General features: G+C 38.3%; 1 protein-coding gene across 5 annotated transcripts in view; it reads right to left on the bottom strand.

The window, feature by feature from the left end:
• Positions 1–18388, bottom strand: part of MBNL2 (muscleblind like splicing regulator 2) — a 171332-nt gene that overhangs the window by 21292 nt on the left and 131652 nt on the right. For 2 of the 5 annotated variants that reach the window (XM_025364029.1, XM_025364028.1), the window contains exon 6: positions 15345–15498. In XM_025364029.1, the coding sequence (XP_025219814.1) occupies positions 15345–15498 (154 nt within the window). Of the gene's footprint in view, positions 1–5836; positions 5932–7217; positions 7254–15344; positions 15499–16131; positions 16186–18388 lie in introns of all 5 variants that reach the window. The other 3 variants (XM_025364025.1, XM_025364027.1, XM_025364026.1) reach the window with 3 other exon arrangements.

The raw sequence follows: 18388 nt of genomic DNA, 5'->3' as shown, positions 1-18388 counted from the left end.
TTATCAACTAATTTCCAGTAAGTTCTTCCTAAGGCCAACTCTCTGGTGAATGTACTTAATCTTTGGAGGAGGGTTCAGAAGATGTGATAAGACCTTGAGGTCATAATATTAAACATGAATCATCACTTTTGGAGATGTGATTAAGTGTCGGTTAACATATTGCCCAGAGTATAATCTGATTTCATTAGCTTCTAAAGCACTTCTTGTGATGCTCTGTAAAAAGATTCCCAATATTAATACATAGGACTCTCTTTCCCTAGCATGGACTCACGGGCCAGAATGAATTAGATGGATAATCTGTTCACTGTCCATAGAGCTCTGATTTGGAGACATGGACAATATACATTCACTCTACACCTGAGGGGACTCTTTCCTTCAAGCAGAAGCCTGTGGTTGGAGGTAGGGCGAGCTTTTGTGGCTCTGAGTCTCATTTAGGTAGGAAATGGGAAGGCCCGTGTGAAAGGTGAACACATTGCAGGTGTCCGAACAGTGAGGCCACCCGACTGCTGTGCTGGCAGGGACTGAGTTTCACAGCAGCCTCAATCTCTCTTTCTACCACGTGACATTTATTTAGACAGGTTTTGCCATAGTACGAAATCATTTCATGTTTCTCTTTTGCCAAAAGTAACACTCCCTTTGTAATGGGCAAAGGCAAGACAAAGTAGGCCACGTGCCAGCTGCCATTGTCCCAGTTTAGGCTCTTGTTAAAACCTCTTAATGGCCTCCACAGACTCTCCTGCCTCGAATCCATCTGCTCACTCTTCCTAGAGTACCGTTTCCATCACTATCCTGCTTGAAAATCCTGCAGTGGCCAACTCAGGGCCGAACCCTTTAACTCGGTATCAAGGTCCCACACAATCAGAATCAAACCTACGCTGCAGCCGCTCCCACAAACAGATGCTCTGATCAATCTGAATGGGAGTTATTCTCCAGCTAAACTCGATGCTGCCCCAGCTTTCTTTGTAGACGTGCATTTGTCTTTCTATTTAATGATAGTGCCTTAAGGAATGTGCAAAGTCCTTGTAGAATTCAGAGGACAGGGAAAGTACTTCTTGCTGGGGGAGGAGGAGAGAGATGTTCAGGGAAAGATTCAGAGGATAAATTGTATTTTAATTGTGCCTTTAAGAATGTTATTAAGTAAATTAAATGATCTCTGTATATAAATGAAGAAACTTAAAATGTATTTATTTGAAAATTGTTTTATCTCCCTTTGAAATAGAATATAACTTTGAAATAAAAAATACTAAACAAATTACAACTTAGAATATTGTAATAATTCGAGCTCAGGAATTTTACTCTGCACTCTCATTTTATTAAAATTTCTTTTCTTATGAAAAAACAGGTAACCACTACTAAGCTTTACCTCTCTTAATGTACATTCTAAGATTAAATTTGTTTCAATATAGGCATCTTTGACAGATTTACACATTCTGGTCCTTGGTCAATGGACTCAAATTGACTAATTTACATGCTACCTATCATTTCCCCCTGCCAACCAATTTTTTTTTTGTTAACAAGCTATATGTGAGATGATTAGCAGAGGTTAGGAACAAAGTCTATGACAAAAGAAACCCATGAACCTGTTTCCCTAAGACAAAGGACTAATTTTTTCTTAGGCTATCTTACTTCTATAAAAATTATTGATAATTTTCACTGGTTATTTTATCACACTGAAATAATAAGGTCCATTATATGGTTTCTTTTCTTTCTTTTTTTTTTTTTTTGTCTTTTTTTTTTGAGACAGAGTTTCGCTCTTCTTGGCCAGGCTGGAGTGCAATTGCATGATCTCAGTTCATAGCAAACTCTGCCTCCTGGATTCAAGCGATTCTCCTGCCTCACCCTCCCGAGTAGCTGGGATTACAGGCATGTGCCACCATGCCTGGCTAATTTTGTATTTTTAGTAGAGACAGGGTTTCTCCACGTTGGTCAGGCTGGTCTCGAACGCCCAAACCTCAGGTGATCTGCCCACCTCGGCCTCCCAAAGTGCTGGGATTACAGGCATGAGCCACTGCGCCCGGCCTATTATATGGTTTCTAAAGATGACCTGGCTACTTTACATAGCTAGCTCAAGGCTCTATTCAAATCCAGCTCATCTCTCCAGTGTAGGATTCATCTTAGCTTGAGCTGCTAAGGCAGTATACCATCATGGTTAAATCAAGTTTTCTGGAGTCAGGTTTAAACTCCAGCAAGACCATGTAGAAGCTGTCTGACTTTGGCTGAGGTAGCTAACTTTTGTTTCAGTTTTACCACCTCTCAAATGCGGGTGATGATCATTGCACCCATCTCATAAAACTATTGTGAAAAATTGAGTGTCTACATCTATACATAAGTATCCTCTCTTACACAGTATATAATAGAATGTATAATATGATATGTAATATATTACATGAGAGAGACCATTTAGAATCATACCTGGCACATAATAAGAGATTTATAATAATCATATTATTACTATTAGGTATAATTTGTCTGTTAAGACCCAAATACCTTAATTGAAACAGAAAAGAGTGCTTAGTAAATTTGTTTATTATATTTTTGTTTCCTTATCTGTTCCTAAAGCTAAACAATCAAAAAACATTTTATATTTCCCAAATATATTTGGATTCTGTCCTTATTTAATCTCAAACCACCAGTCCAAGTTCAGTGAAAACTTTTATTGGTGGCACCTTGATTCAGCCTGAGGATAGAGTGGCTTGTTCAGCTTGGCTCACCATGGGGTAATGTGTAAATTGCACTGGACCTAAGAAGCTGTCATGGGATGTTTAAATCTATCCTCTTTCTTCAATAAATGATTTGTATCTAATTACAAATGCTTATGAGATTTTTAAATATTTGAACTGACAGTCTGAATTGATCAAATTAACAAAAAATCTGTCAAAATCCAACTACATTTTGTGTTAAAGACAGAAAAGAAGGCAGGGTGCTTATCAGTCACTGAACTCTGGAATCATTAGTTCCACTTTCCATTCTATTTGTGTTTATCTTTGTAATCTCATGCTTTGGGCCTAAAACAATAGTCATTGAACCTTTGGTTCACTGAATCTCAAAGCTGAGAGGGACTCCAGGGGCATCTAGTTCTACTCCTCCTTTCACAAATGAGGAAACTGAGATCCATTATGTTTAAATGACTTACATAATCCACATGGGTATGATTCTATTGGAGTTTAAAGAGTGAAATCTTAACAAGATGATAACTTGTTATTTTAGTCATTAACAAGCTCTGGGTTTCCTATGATTGGATGTTAAAAGAATTGCCAAGGTCTTTTGTCGATGCTTTGCTCTTTGAAACCTATTGAAAATACATAAAGAATATCATATCTGGAAATTTGTGTTCACTATAATTTATTTTTTCATGTTTTTCATGTGCAAGCAGACTTGCATCAAGAGCTGCTAAAGGATTTCTCTTCATCATTTAAGTGCAATCCAGCAGCAACTACTACATCTGATAAACTGCAAAACACAGAATACAGGATTCTTGAAGCTACTGTCAGGTACTCCTTTAATTATATTTCTTTGGATTAAATTGAAATGAAACTTCAGCTATGCTTGCAATTAAAGAAGTTGAAACTTCAATGTATTTCCTTTTCCATTCACACCCTGCCTGAAAGTGATGTATTTTAGCTTCTGAATATTCCATGCTTCCAACCTCTGCCTCCCTACACACACACACACACACACACACAGAGAGAGAGAGAGAGAGAGAGAGAAACTTGAATAATCTCTCAAAATTTTTTTCTACCAAATGGAGCCAAAGAATCACTAGGCTTGAATGATATATATGACACATGGTCAAATATTTATCATGATAAAATAATTTATCCTACAACTCTAAAGTGTTTCTTTATCTTGGCTTCTTTTCCTTTCTTAAAAAAGATCTCTAAGTGCCCAAAAGGCTAAACTTACCACATAGAATTTCACTGTAACAAATACTACTATATTATACTTCAAACTTGTATTTTATTTTGAGACAGGGTCTCACTCTGTCACCCAGGCTAGAGTGCCATGGCACTATCATGGCTCACTGCAGCCTCAACCTCCCTGGGCTCAGGCGATCCTCCCACCTCAGCCTCCCAAGTAGCTGAGACTACAGGTGTATGGCATCATGCTGGCTGGTTTTTTTTTTTCGTATTTTTGTACGGACCAGATTTTACCATGTTGCTCAGGCTGGTCTCCGACTCCTGGGCTCAAGTGATGCTCCTCCCTCGGCCTCCCAGAGTGCTGGGATTACAAGCATGAGGCGCTGCACTCAGTCCAAACTTGTTTTCTTATAAAAGCACTTTGTAACAAAGATTGGGTCAAAAATCACTAAACATAGTTCAAGGAGGCAGGACTTAAGACTTGAAAGAAACAGGTATCCAGCTTCCCTATTGAGAGTGAATGATTGAGAAGAGCTTTGGACCTAATAATGGAAAGATGCAGTCTCTCTCCCTTCTCCCATCCCACATTAAATCATCATCATCATCATCATCATCATCACCGTCTTCCCAGATAAGGAACTCATCCTTGCCTGCTCTTTGTTCTGTTTGTTTCGAAGCTGGGTTGGCTTTCCTCGGAGGACGGGTTGGCATTTTAGAGGTGGGAGTGAATTACTGAAGAATCGTCCACAGTTGATTGACACCTGCCTCTGCACTGCTGTTCAGCCTCTCCTCCCTCCCCCACTCTCTGCTCTCTCCTGCTCTGTCACAATGCTGAGGGCATAGTCAGCACTGTCACGGGGTTTAACTTTTATTTCTGCATTCCTGTCCACTCACGCCTCTCTTTGTAGAGATGAAACCTGCAGAGCTGGAATCGTGGATTCACTTGAACGTGGAAAGCAGCATGACTCAGCCCTCCCAGCCTGCAGAATGCGGGTTGGGACTGCCATGATCCCCCAACACGATTTCCCCGAGTTTCTTTTATCCCTTGTCATCTTTTATTAGCAGAGCTGATTTTATTTTTAAAAACCCATGAAACAAAACTAAAAACCAAACCAAAATTGTTCTACTGTGAAGGGAGGGCATGCGCAATGAAGTATTTTCCCAGGCGAGGTGAGAGTTTCTGCTCATTCACCCTCACGCTGTCTCCTTGTGGCTAGAAGCACATGTTTGCAAGTTGGGAGGCTAGGGTCAGGAATACAGTCAGCTTGTGACCACAGAGTAGGAAATAGCAGCTGGCTGTCACTACGAAATAGTACATCCATGGTCTCACTGGCACATGCATTAAACCAACAGAGTTAAACGCTCCTCATCAGTTATATCCAGCCTTTGTGAGTTCAGCGGCACCCATGACTCTTCATTCTGGATGGTTTGGCTCTTAGGCCAGTATTGGAGCAGATTGTGAAGTGGGAGCCAAGTGAGTTTGGCAGAACCTAAGACCGAGGTCAAATGATCGTAAGAATTATTCAGACCTCAAATATGACACTTAGGCCAAAGGGAAGACTTTCTAAGAGGAGAATTTCTTCCTCCACACAGATGATGGGGTCTGAATGAACCGAATTAAAATAGAGCCAGTTTTGAAGCACCCATGGGTGTGCGTCTACGATTTTTATGTGGCCATTCACAAACCACTGGATAGGTAATGCTGTACTAAAAGGAATTTAAGCCTGTCAGGTTAATTACACAATATTAGGTACGAAAACAAACAGTGCAACACAAAACATAGCTACATCATTATTTGCAGTAAATGTTAACTCTAAATAAGTGCAACCTGTCTGTAAATGCTTGCTATAAACTAATTAAAAAAATAAAATTTGATGGATAAACATGAAAAAAAAATTCTCACCGAGAATTTTTTTTTTAAATATCAGCACTCATTTAGAGTTTGGGATTTGTGAAAGAAAGCTTTAAAAGGAGCAAACCTGATTGGCTGTGGCTGTTGCTGCGAAGGGGACACTTGTTGCAGGAGTTGTTGCTGCAGAGACAGTGGCGGACGTAGCGCTGTGCATCATGGGTACTTTCAGGAGGGGAACCATGGGAGCAATGAACAGGAGGGTGTAGCATTATGGTAATAGAAGTGGTATTTTGGCATGGTGAATATCAGAGCAGCAAGCCATCATGGGTTAAACCAGCAGATGGCATGCAATCACAATGCAAAGCAAGGAAGCATGGGAGAGAAATAAAAAAGGGAAAATAGCTTATTACAAGTACAATTAAAGGAAGTTTTAAAACATAATCAGTGATTCCCAGAAAGGCCAAAGCAGATTACTTTGGTTGATGTATTTATAAACATTTTACTTCTAACAATAGATCCATTCCCAATTCAGAGTATATGGTGTATGTAATAATGGTTGTTTCTAAAATTGTGAAAGGTGATGTCTGATGAAGCAAGAATATGTGATCATCACTTTTAATCATAAATTCTGAGACATCCAAGTCTCCATATGGAGGCCTAATTTGGGATAGGATGTTCTTTGGAATTATGGTGAAATTGAATTTTTTTTTTCAATTTGGAACTGCTTACATGAAATGGAACTGCTGTGGGTTGTGGTTTATTTGAATCAATAAACGATGGAGCAAACATCATAGCCTTGATGCAAATTCTAACACAGTTACTCTGAAATAGCCAGACAAAATTTGCAATGTTTCTTTTTCTTGACTCTAAATAGATCTAATCCACATGTCTTAAAGACAGACGTTTGTACCAAGGCATTCATGTGTGTGAAGACAACTATCTGCTATTAAATTGAATGGCTAAGGGAATGCTGAGGTCCAGAAAAATCATGCCAAATAAATCAACACTTAAAATTAGAAAAGATAATTAAGTTAAGAAGCTCAGACATTCAGTTTCAAAATACATCCATTTATAATTTGTAAAAAATGAATACTTCTGGGAAACTCTGATCGCTCTAACACACAGCAAAGAGGAGATAAAGGCACACCACTATGAAACTTTCAAACATTGATGAAATTAGCCTGCCTCGCTGATAGAGTAAGCTCTGTTCCTTACGCTATACCATATAAACTATAAAGAGAAACAAAACACAAATCATTAAAAAGCAGACTCGTACTTGTGGCTTTATGTTTTTGTAGTGATTGTTCTAGCACAAGAGGTCACATTAAAACCGTCATTTTCTTAAATATACAACTACATTTTTAAAAACCTATACGTTAACTCTAAAGCCAAATAAGCCTTCAAATCTACTATTTCCTGTAGCATTTCTACCATCTCTGAAATAAATTTCAAGCAAGTGAAGGTATTGTACATCATATAAAAGACAAATAAAAAAGGTTGAAACCTACCAATACTGGTAGCGGGTGTCATGCACAAAACTGACCCTGATGTCATGCAATGGTGGGTGGAAAAAGTGAATAAAGGGAAAGAAACAGGTTAGCGGTTTAGAGTTAACATTCAAAGTGAGATTGAAGCACAACCAGAAATAAGTAGGGTTAGTTAACACAGTCTTTTAGGGCCATTCACATTGTCAGTACAGACACAAATATATCAGACTTATTTTAAGCCAATATTATTCCAAGCTCACTCCTTAGACCACTGTCCACACTTTCTATTCATATGCATCGACATGATTCTAATAAGAATGACGTGATAATGCTGTGGTGTCCTTCCTCTAAAACCTCAAAGTATTTTACAGACATTATCAAGTTAATCCTCCAAGGTAGGAAGTAGGTATTTTACAGATGAAAAATCTGAGGCATAGTAACTCCTCCAAGGTCATGCATGGTGTGGGTCAAGGGGAAGGGTAGAAATAGAATTCTCTTCCTAAATCCAGGTCATCTTTTATATTCACTAGAATACACTGAACTTCCTGCATTAAAAGTTTACTTGTTTGTTTGACTGTAAATGTTTTGTGTCAACAATGGTATGAAAATAAGAACAGTATTTAAGATTTAAGATATTCTCCAAATCAGAAACTTGCAGGGCAGGATGGGTGAATTTTAGATTACTGCTTGAAAGCCTAATCACCTAGGAAGACTGAGGTTCTTACAGGGAATGACCTGTATGAGCACATGGTCTTCTCTCTGTTGTAAGATTCATTGTGATAAAGGAGTAGTGCCTGGCAATAAAGCCTAAACACTGTAGAGGCAAAATAGTGCAGAGTTGCAGCTGAGTTAGGACCGGGGCTAAGGAATTTTGTCATGACTACTACAGGGTGATCCCTGAGGAGGATTTCTGGCAAAACTAGGAAATCTCAAGTTGGTGTCTGAGTGGGGAGGTAGGAGGTGGGAGGGGCGATTTCAACCCTTTCTTAGAAATAGCTGTCTTACTTGTGGTGGTCATAATTATCATACACGCATCAGGAAACTCTGACCATGAATATTATATTCATGCATGTTGTGGAGAACTGAAAGAAAACTGTATTGAAAGCTTTGGGGAATTATCTGCTACTGGTTCAGTTCCATGAAAAAAAAGTAATACATGGATTTAGATCATTGAAGACTGGGTGTCATGTAGGTGCCTGAGAAGTAGTTTCTTGTGAATATAGGAATGTCCTCTTAGAGTTTCAGAACTGACTTCTGAGATATTAGTTGGAGAATTTGAGATGTGTAGATCTTTATTCTCTGTGGAGCTGTTCACGCTGGAGGGCAACTTTTTGCCTGAACTACATTTTGATCAAGCTAACATGACCTAGTCAGGAAAGGGGGCTATTTAACTGGGCTACAGCCATAGTCTTCAACAAATGTGGGCCAATACATCCAACTTAAACCTTTCTCCAGCCCTATTCTCTCATCTTCACAATCAAACTTCTGGAAATCTACCTGCACATAAATGTTTACTTCCCTATCCCTACTGAGTCTTCATTCCTCTTCAATTTGGCTTTCATTTGACCTCTGCACTTAAATTGTGAATGCCAATCACCAGGAAAATCCCATATTGCTGCAGCCAGCAGGAACTCTCCCATCCTCACCTCACTGTTCCTGATTCTCAGCAGCATTCAGCACTCCGCCCTTCCCTCCGTCGGAAGCCACTGTCTTCCCTTAGATTTTTGATCACACACACACACACACACACACACACACACACACACACACTTACTTTTCTTTCTGGCAAGTCCCTTTGTCTACTTTGCTGAACGACCTTCCTTCCCTGAACTCACTCTCTCTATGCTGGAGTTCCTCAGGACTCAGTCATGGATCCTTTTCATCTATGCTGCATTTCCTGTGGTGTATCGTTCACTTCGTGGGTTTGGATTCCAGGAGCTTCCATGTTTGTGTATCCCACGCAGATTTCTTCTCAAAGTTCCAGGTCCTTTCCTCTAAATGCCCCCCTCACCTCTCTGCTTGGATGTCTCATAAGTGTATCAAATGGAACAGGACCGAACTTTGATCTTTTCACAGAAACTTTCTACACCTCGGTCTATGGCCACACCACCCTGAAAGCGCCTGATCTTATCTGATCTCGGAAGCTAAGCAGGGTCGGGCCTGGTTAGGACTTGGATGGGAGAAACTTTCTACACCTCAGGAGATACCTGATGGGCATCACCATCTAAGTAGAGCTCTAGTCTGAACTGAAAGTTACGCCTGATACCCCTTCCCCTTGTGAACTTCCCAGGTCCAGCTCACCAATCAGCCAAAGCAATCCTGCTTCTAGCATGCAGCTTGCAGTCATCTGTTTGTCCGTCACAACTGCCACATCTGAAGTCCTGGTCACCATTATCTCTAGGCTAGCCTATGTGATAACATCCTACGTGGTCTTCCTGCTTCCATTCTCGTCCCTCCTTAGTTCATTCTCCAGCTGCTGGCAGAGTAGATCTTTCCAAATGCAGGCCTGGCCACTCCTCCGCTGGAAACCATTCAGTGGTTTCTCATTGCTTTTAGGATAAAGGTCCCCTGTGGTCTAGTCTCTGACTACCTCCCCAGGCCCTCCTACACCTCTCTTCCCTGGCACCATGATACAGACAGATTAATTTTTCTTTTCTTTGAACTGAACACATTACACATTTGTCCTATTTTTGAGCTTCCCACAAGCTGTCCCCTTGGCCTAGAATAATCTTCACCTCACTTTTTTCATCTTCCAGATCTCAGGGTATATGTCACTTCTTTAGAAAATGCTCAGTTGTTATTTTACCTACCTCCCCATGCCATCAAGTCAGTTTCTATTTTTAATCTCACTGAACTCTACTTTTTCATTCATAGTACAGGTTGAGCATTCCAAGTCTGAAAATCTGAATCCAAAACGCTCTAAAATCCGAAACTTTTCGAGTGCTAACATGCCCCTCAAAGAAAATGCTTCTTGGAGCATTTCAGATTTCAGATTTTCAAATTTGGGGTGCTCAACTAGTTAATGTAATCCAAATATTCTAAGATCCGAAAAAAAAAATCCAAAATCTGAAATATTTCTGGTCCCAAGCATTTTGGATCAAGGGGTACTCAACCTGTACTCATAAAAAAAATGGCCGAGCACGGTGGCTCACACCTGTAATCCAAATACTTTGGGAGGCCGAGGCGGGTGGATCACCTGAGGTCAGGAGTTCAAGACCAGCCTGCCCAACATGGCGAAACCCCATCTTTACTAAAAATACAAAAATTAGCTGGGCGTGGTGGTGCGTGCCTGTAATCCCAGCTACTCAGGAGGCTGAGGCAGGAGAATTACTTGAACCCAGGAGGTGGAGGTTGCAGTGAGCAAAGATCGCACCACTGCACTCCAGCCTGGGCTACAGTGCAAGACTCCATCTCAAAATAAATAAATAAATAAATAAATAAATAAATTCTAATTGTATTTTCTATGGATATTTGTTGAACATTGACCTTTCCCCCTTTCTTGTAAACTCTGGGAGAGCAGAGATCTTGTCTGTCTAGGTCTATGGGGCACATAGTAGGTGGTCAATGTGTTGAATGAATGTTCTCCGCCATTAGTAAGAAGTGTGCTGGGAGTGATTTGTTTCTAAAATTTAATAAAATACCCAGTTTGTGAGTTGCTGCGTTTTAGAGTCAACCATGGATGGATTCAAAGTTACACCTGGCCGGGTGCAGTGGCTCACGCCTGTAATCCCAGCACCTTGGAAGGCCGAGGTGGGTGGATCAAAAGGTCAAGGAGATCAAGAATGGTCTGGCCAAGATGGTAAAACCCTGTCTCTACGAAAAATACAAAAAAATTAGGCGGGTGCGATGGCAGATGCCTGTAACCCCAGCTACTCAGGAGGCTGAGGCAAGAGAATCGCTTGAACCTGGGAGGCGGAAGTTGCAGTGAGCCAAGATCACGCCACTGCACTCCAGCCTGGGTGACAGAGTAAGACTCTGTCTCAAAAAAAAAAAAAAAAAAAAAAAGTTACACCTATAAAAATGCCCTTATTTTTCTTTCATTCAAATGTGGAGCGGAGGGTCTCTTGGAGAGCTTTGCTGTGCCATGCATGTGAATACCAATGGTACTGCAAATAATCCACAGCTCCCACAGCTGCACTGGGCTAGGATCAGTCATGTCACTTTGGCTTCAGTCCTGGATGTGGCTGAAATCCTTAACCAAATTAATTCCATGAGCCTCTCTCTCTAAGTGGCCTAATAATGCTGTGAATATTGGAAATGCATAGCTTATGCATGTGTGGCTCCCTTACTCAATGCCACATCTCTGCCTTTCTATAACACTCCCATCCTCTACTCTCTGCATACACCCTGTATATACTTTATGTTATAGTTATGATGGACAATTTTCTATTCTTCAAGTACACTCTTCCCACGTCCCAACTGGGATGCTTTTCCCCCTCTGATAAAATCTTGCTTCTCTTTCAAACTCCTAGGCAAACTTCTCCTACTTCGGAAAGTCTTCTTTCTCCATATCCTTCGTAACCACCACCTGGTGCACATGCTGGAGGCATAATTCATTGTCCCCTCTCCTTCACTCTTGAATAGCTTTGCCCAGACCCTCAGGTACTGTTTCATCCTCTGCATAATATTTGGTTTTCACCTCATTATGAACTCTTTTGTATTCTCATTACTGGCTCTGGAACCCAGAACATACTACGGGTTCAAGGTATGTTTGCTGAATTGAATGGAATAAATTTTGTTGTGCTTATGCAGATATAGATGCCACTAAACACTGATCAATCTTTCACCAAGTCATGTGACAATCTGATGTAACATTTACACATTTCTCATCATTAGGCCATATCTGGACACTGTCCCCTGTACTACTTATTCTGTACTTTCAATGTAATGAAATAAATCAAGGAAGGATTCTGTGGGTTGCCTTTGTTCTGATCAGTTGAAGCATTTCACTAAGGCACCAATACTATGAACAAAGACTTCTCAAATGTTTTCTGCTTCAGTTGCACAAATATTTCAGCTGTCATATCTGTGAGCCAGAATTATCTGGGTAGTTCCGTTAATTATGTATTCCACTTTGCAGTGTAGACACAGCCTCAGTTTTTCCATCTGCAAAATGCAAATAACCATGCCTGCCACTAACAGAACTGCAACATCTTGAAGAATAATGAGATAATGTCTATAAGAACACTTACAGTAACTTAGAATAAACCTGTCAGAGAAATGCCAAGAATTATTATGCTGCTATTTTTGTAAGTGTGTGTGGTTTTGCCACTTTCCTAACATAGAAAAGAAAAAGTCTAACTACTTGGTTAAAATAATCCCAATCAAAAAAGAAAAAAAAAAAAAAAAAGAAAACTTCCACCCACGGCAAATGTACTAGGGCATCAACTAGGGCAATAATGATCTTAGCATGGTTTGGGAGAAGACTCTCATATTTTGCATAACATTTTATATTAATATCTTTGCAAACTGGAGGCAGAATTCCCAAAATCCAAATTCACATTGTGTCAATGGGAGAATTTTAGTATCATATCAAAAGCTTTAACTATGAATGGTTTTTGATCAAGGGCAACCTTCAGGAAAACACAAAACGCTTTTTTGTTTTATATTTATGTTTATGTAAAACATTTATAGAAAAATCAAAATCTGTTCATTTAAAAGTAGTGGGTCCTCTATGTACCAAGTTGTAAGAATTATTTTTGAATATCTTCACTTGATTTGCAGAGGTTTCAAATCAACAATGATGAACAATGAGTGATTATCATCTTTATCATTTTAGAAATAAAGTTGAAAATGTGGCTTATAAGAAAGAAAATCAGAAGCAAAACCTTGAGCTATAATGAACAATAAAATTCCTGGTACGGGTTTAAGTGGGTTAAAGATTATTTTAATTTCCTTTTAATAAAATTATTTTCTCTTTCCTCATTTAAGAGAAATGTGAAAATTCTTAGCAGTTGAAATACCATTTCAGAACACTAGATCCACATGTTTGTTCACTCTGATATTCATGTCTTGTAAGAAATGGAAACCCTTCTAGTCACTGTATTGGTGTGCTAGGACCCACTTTTTGGCTTCCAAAGCCCACTGTATTGAGGGTTGCCAGACACACTTAAGCTGTTCCTAAAGAATCCACCAGAGGGCGGAAGTACACAACCACAGCAGCCAATGCAGCCGCATGGGTCCTTCATGCAATACATTTCATCAACAAAAATCAGGTCATTGCATAAGGGATGTTGTTTATCCTTGCTTTGGAAATGTTTAAAAGGCTTCCAGGTGAAATACTTTAAAGTGATGATTCTTTCAGTGATTTAACAAATCAGTCATTATTGGGTTGGAGAATTAAACATGTGCTGGAGGGCTTCCGGGTCTTTTGGCAGGCTTAGCACCAGAGCTCCATAGGTATTCCCAGGACATGGTAATGGCAGTAACATCCACTCTTCAGAAACAGGCTTCTCCTTTTACATTTTTACCCTCGGTATATTCTTCCTTAATTTTTTTTTTTATCATAAAATATCTAGTGGCCAAGAGGTCTATAATGAGACACTTTGTAGAAACCACACAGGACATTAACGTAAGTTTACCTTCTAGTAATTATTTTACAAATGTGTTATCTCAAGTAGATTACATGTTAAAACACTGCTATGCTGTAACAGCACTGGGATGTCACTAATTAAAGCTGTAATAGGGCAAGAGTGAACCCCTAATAAATACTGCATTAGAGATTTCTTCTACAAGTCTGTGATTTTAAGATAGGTTCAAAACTAAAATAAGAAAAGTAAACACTGAAAAACCACTTTGCTCACATAATTTATATCTTAACTAAAATATGTATTGTTCACAGGTTACTAATCCATTTCAAAGTGTAGATTTTATACAAAGAATATCACAGAAATATTTTACCTCCCTCTGATGTTAACTCTGATAAGCTATGGGATTTAAGGAAATGGATAATAAGCTGGAAAAGTTCAAACTTATGGATTTGAATCAAAAAACTCTTTTTGTTAGAATTGTTATTCATTTATATTTACCTTCATTTCACTGTTGTGGGCTGAAGAATTTTGACTCACAAAGAACTCAATGGATGGTCTTCCCACCAGGGCTTATGTTATCCCCTGCTTCTAACATTGACTATAAGGTGAAAACCGAAGTCAATTACAGTGACTATCTTTGCATATGGTGTGCGTGTGTGTATCTGTGGTTAGAGATGTCGGTGCAAATAGGGGAGGGATGACATGCTTTATACTTTTGGTTTTTTACTTTAATCTGACTTTTTGGGGTCACTTATTCAAAAATTCACTTTTATCTGCTCTTTTCTTTTTTCAGGAGAACTCTGTGGTATGTGTATATAGAGGCAGGTCTGGGTGGTAGAATGTGATGTAAATGGAGTTGGTCACAGGGAAACTCAGTTCTTTTTCTCATTAGTTGTGGCACCTTGGAAAGTCACTTCTCATTTAGGGGGCCTCAGTTTTCTCATCTGTAAAACAATCATCTGGATGAGGAGATCAACTAACAGTCCTTTAAACTCTAAGATTCTATGACTATTACAATGGATCTTTTAGTGGAATCATAGTTAATGCACATGGTACGTAATAGTATCAGGCATTGGCTTAGACACTGAGGATAAGAGCTCTATATACTTGTGAACTTGGTGAAAGTTGAGAAGGATGGAGAAAGAGATAGAATGGATATAAAAATATGAGTAGAGAATTGCTTTAATTTGAATAGTCTCATTGTTTTAGTGCTCTGAATAGAAATAGAAAAAAATGGTTAGTATTTACTGGAATTGCTATTTTTTAGGTCATTCAGAGTTAACGACAAATTTCAACTGTCACACATAAAAGGTCTTATTTACATAAACAATTTGACAGGGCTTGTGTGAATATGAGAAACCAAAAGCCCTAACTGCTCTCTGTTTCTCATGGGTTAAATCTGTCTTTTCAATCTATCAAATATTTGGCTTTAGAATCCTAACAGTCTTTAGCTATCATTCAAAGTAAGGTAAATACATTTAGATAGCTAGGACAACGATGAATTTCAAACTGTATTATACCTTCAAAAGCAAACTAGATGCCACCAAACAGCTTAAAGAAATGAGAAGAAAGCACATGACCAGAAGGGCACAGGACATAGGGCAGTAAGGGCACATACCTGTTGGAATGAACGCGGCGTGTTGCTGCAACTGTGCGCTGGTGAGAGCCTGCTGGTAGTGCAAGACGCTGGGGTTAAAGACCGCACTGGTACCATTGCTTTTTTCAAGTGCTTGTCTCTTTGGTAAAGGATGAAGAGCACCAGGGGGAAAGGCCTAGAAATGAAGAATTCGATAAGATATGTCTAACTTAAAGCAAACACAACTTCTGTGTTCATAGAGATCATCAATTGCAACATTCTTTTTAAAAATGACAGCTAAGGAGATGCCTCTGCCATGCACCTTAATTTAAACAGCGGCAATGTCGAATGAGTGAGAATTTGTTATTGAGAGCGAAAGCATGATTTCTGTAACCCAAAACGGTAGCATCTCAACTAAGGAAAAGAAAAACTATCAAGCAACAACAACAACAAAAAAATGGCTTCAGCTTTTAAAATGAGTTAAACTATTCTAAGGGGGAGGAAGCATTGGTGTTATTATTAATACCTATTCTTTTATTTAACTAAATGGCAATTTCTTGAATTTAAAGGTTAATAAGAATTATAATGAACATTTTCTGAGTCAAATAATTTAAATTTGCTTCACTCTTTTGGAAAAGGTATTAAAATTTGTTAGGATTAATTTATTTCACAGATTACGTATGAGAATGAGATGGCTAAACACCTTATTGGATTTTTTCCATAAATTAATAATAATGATTGTTCGCAACCAATATTTTACAAGTAATACAAATCTCAGATGGTTCTCTGAAAAGCTACATGCAAAGCGAAAGGTGAAAGGTCAAAGTACCAGGTCTACAGTTGCTTCGAGAGGTCGCTTCATTGCTTTGGCAGTCGACTGAGTCTTTTAATAACAGGCAGCGAGCACATGATGGCAGTGGGCCAATGGGATTCAAGCGAATTAACATACAGGTAAACAGCAAGCAGAGGTGCATCATGGGAACGGCATTGCATTGTGGATAGGTGAGAAGGAAAAAAATATTCTGAATGCAATATACAACGTACAAAACACTAGGCATGCACAACAACAAAAATGTTCTCTAAAGAAATGAATATTACACCTTAAATTAGTATTGAAGCAAAAATGCATCTACTATACCTTAGTTAAAAGCATATAAGAGAGTAAAATATAGATGTTTGAAATTCAGGAAAGTTAATTAAAACAGCAGCTTGCATACACACCATAAGCATTTTTTATATTGCTTCAGAAAAAAATGCAAAATTTGTAAGGGCCATAGGATCGAAGAACTTCTGATAAGTTAGTTTTCAAATATGAAACAATGAATCCATCGAGTAAGGATAAGACCCAAGTTGAAATTTTTCATAAAAATAATTTAAAATTCATAGCTAGCCTAACAAAATGAAGTGGCGAACTGAGACAAAAAATTCAGGCAAAAAAATATTCAAACACAAGATTATTTAGGCGAAACTGTTGGGTTTGGATCTTTATTTTTTGTCTGAATCATGTGGATAATTGTCTCAATTCTTGTCTTCACTCTGCTAGTGTGAGTCTTGTCATGTGGACTAAAGTTCCAAATTTAGTGTCTTGAATTTAAATAGTGAGTTTCCAGAATTCCCCACTTTTATTCCATCATCCTGTTTCTAACAACCAACTTATCATCCATTCTGTTTTCTACTACATTTGAAATGTTCATTTCATTTATCTCAAACAACTTACCGGATTATACTAAGAAAATACCCTTTAAAAGGTATTTAGTGTCCCCCGGTATCAAAATAATTTCTATTTAGTAATTCTATTTGTACTTTTAGCTACAGTCAGTGAGCAACCCCATTAATGAAAAGTGGAACTCTTGGAAAGAACACATACAATAGCTAAAAATAGCAAACAGCTAAAAATAATAGAAAGAACTGCTTGAAAGATTAGAAGTAAAATAATATCTTTAACTTAGAACCATAATTTTGGGAAGACAGTTTCATTTAAACAACTGAAATAAAAACAAATATGGATTGATTTAGACCACGATGAAAAATTTTCCTATTCTTTGTTAATTGTTGTAAAAAAAAAAAAAACAAAATTAAAAATTCTATGATGGAATTCTATGCAAATAAATAATTCAAAGGAATTGCTCCAATGCAAATAAAAAATGAAATACCCTTTTCTATGTTTAGCACAATAGGTAAATCCCTAAGGTTTGTCTAATAAATACAAATATTATATTCCAAAGTTTTGAAATAGAACTTTGTCATTTGACATGAGATAGTACTAAACCTTTAAAATGGGAAACAGTTAATGACATTTTCCTGGATAAAGGATGTTTATTGTTGTTTTATAATTCAGGATAAAAAGTATGGAGATAATAGGGGATAAGGGGAGAGCTGTGGAGGGGAAGAGACTAGAAATAAAGTAGAAAGAACTACAGGCAGAGAAGAGATTTAGAATGGCCAATGGAGAAGAATATGTTTTGGAAGGTAGTTTTGATCAGGGTCATCGAATAACATGAAATCAATGTTGTGAAAGTACAATTGTGAACATTAAAAACAATGAGCTGACAAAACTTCTGTGTACTGGATATTCTTTCCTTGCATGTAACTTTGACATCATGTAACTTCCATAATGCCATTTTTGTTTCAAATCTTCCATCCTTGCACAGCTTTGCATTGTTAAGCAGTGCAGGGTTTTCTTTTGTTTTGTTTTTCGAGCTTCAGTTAATTTGCGTCAGCTGAAGAAGGTTACAAAGCCTATTCTCATGGAACACATTGAGAACGTGAACTGGATCGTTAAACTCAAAATCATTTTGGCCTTAACTTTCTGGACTCAATTTTTCCCTTCCCATTTGCAATCCTAAGTATTTACAGAATGAATCCACTAATGGGTTGATCTTTTCCGACATGTTAACTAGAAGAGCGATTGTGTCTCCAAAGGCTGATATTCATGAACAAAAATTTGACTTAACAAGGAACCATTTAATGAAGTCTCCAAGTACAATGAAAAATAATAAACATTTCCCTTTAGGATTGTCACCTGGAAGGTTAATGTTCTTCTTCTGGTCTTAGTGTGATGAAACTTAATTTCCATAGAATTTAGA

This window comes from Theropithecus gelada, chromosome 17 (genome assembly GCF_003255815.1).
Source record: "Theropithecus gelada isolate Dixy chromosome 17, Tgel_1.0, whole genome shotgun sequence".
In the NCBI taxonomy this organism is placed as follows: domain Eukaryota; kingdom Metazoa; phylum Chordata; class Mammalia; order Primates; family Cercopithecidae; genus Theropithecus; species Theropithecus gelada.
The sequence above is the reverse complement of the archived record's forward strand: the minus strand, read 5'-3'. Positions and strand labels throughout refer to the sequence as shown.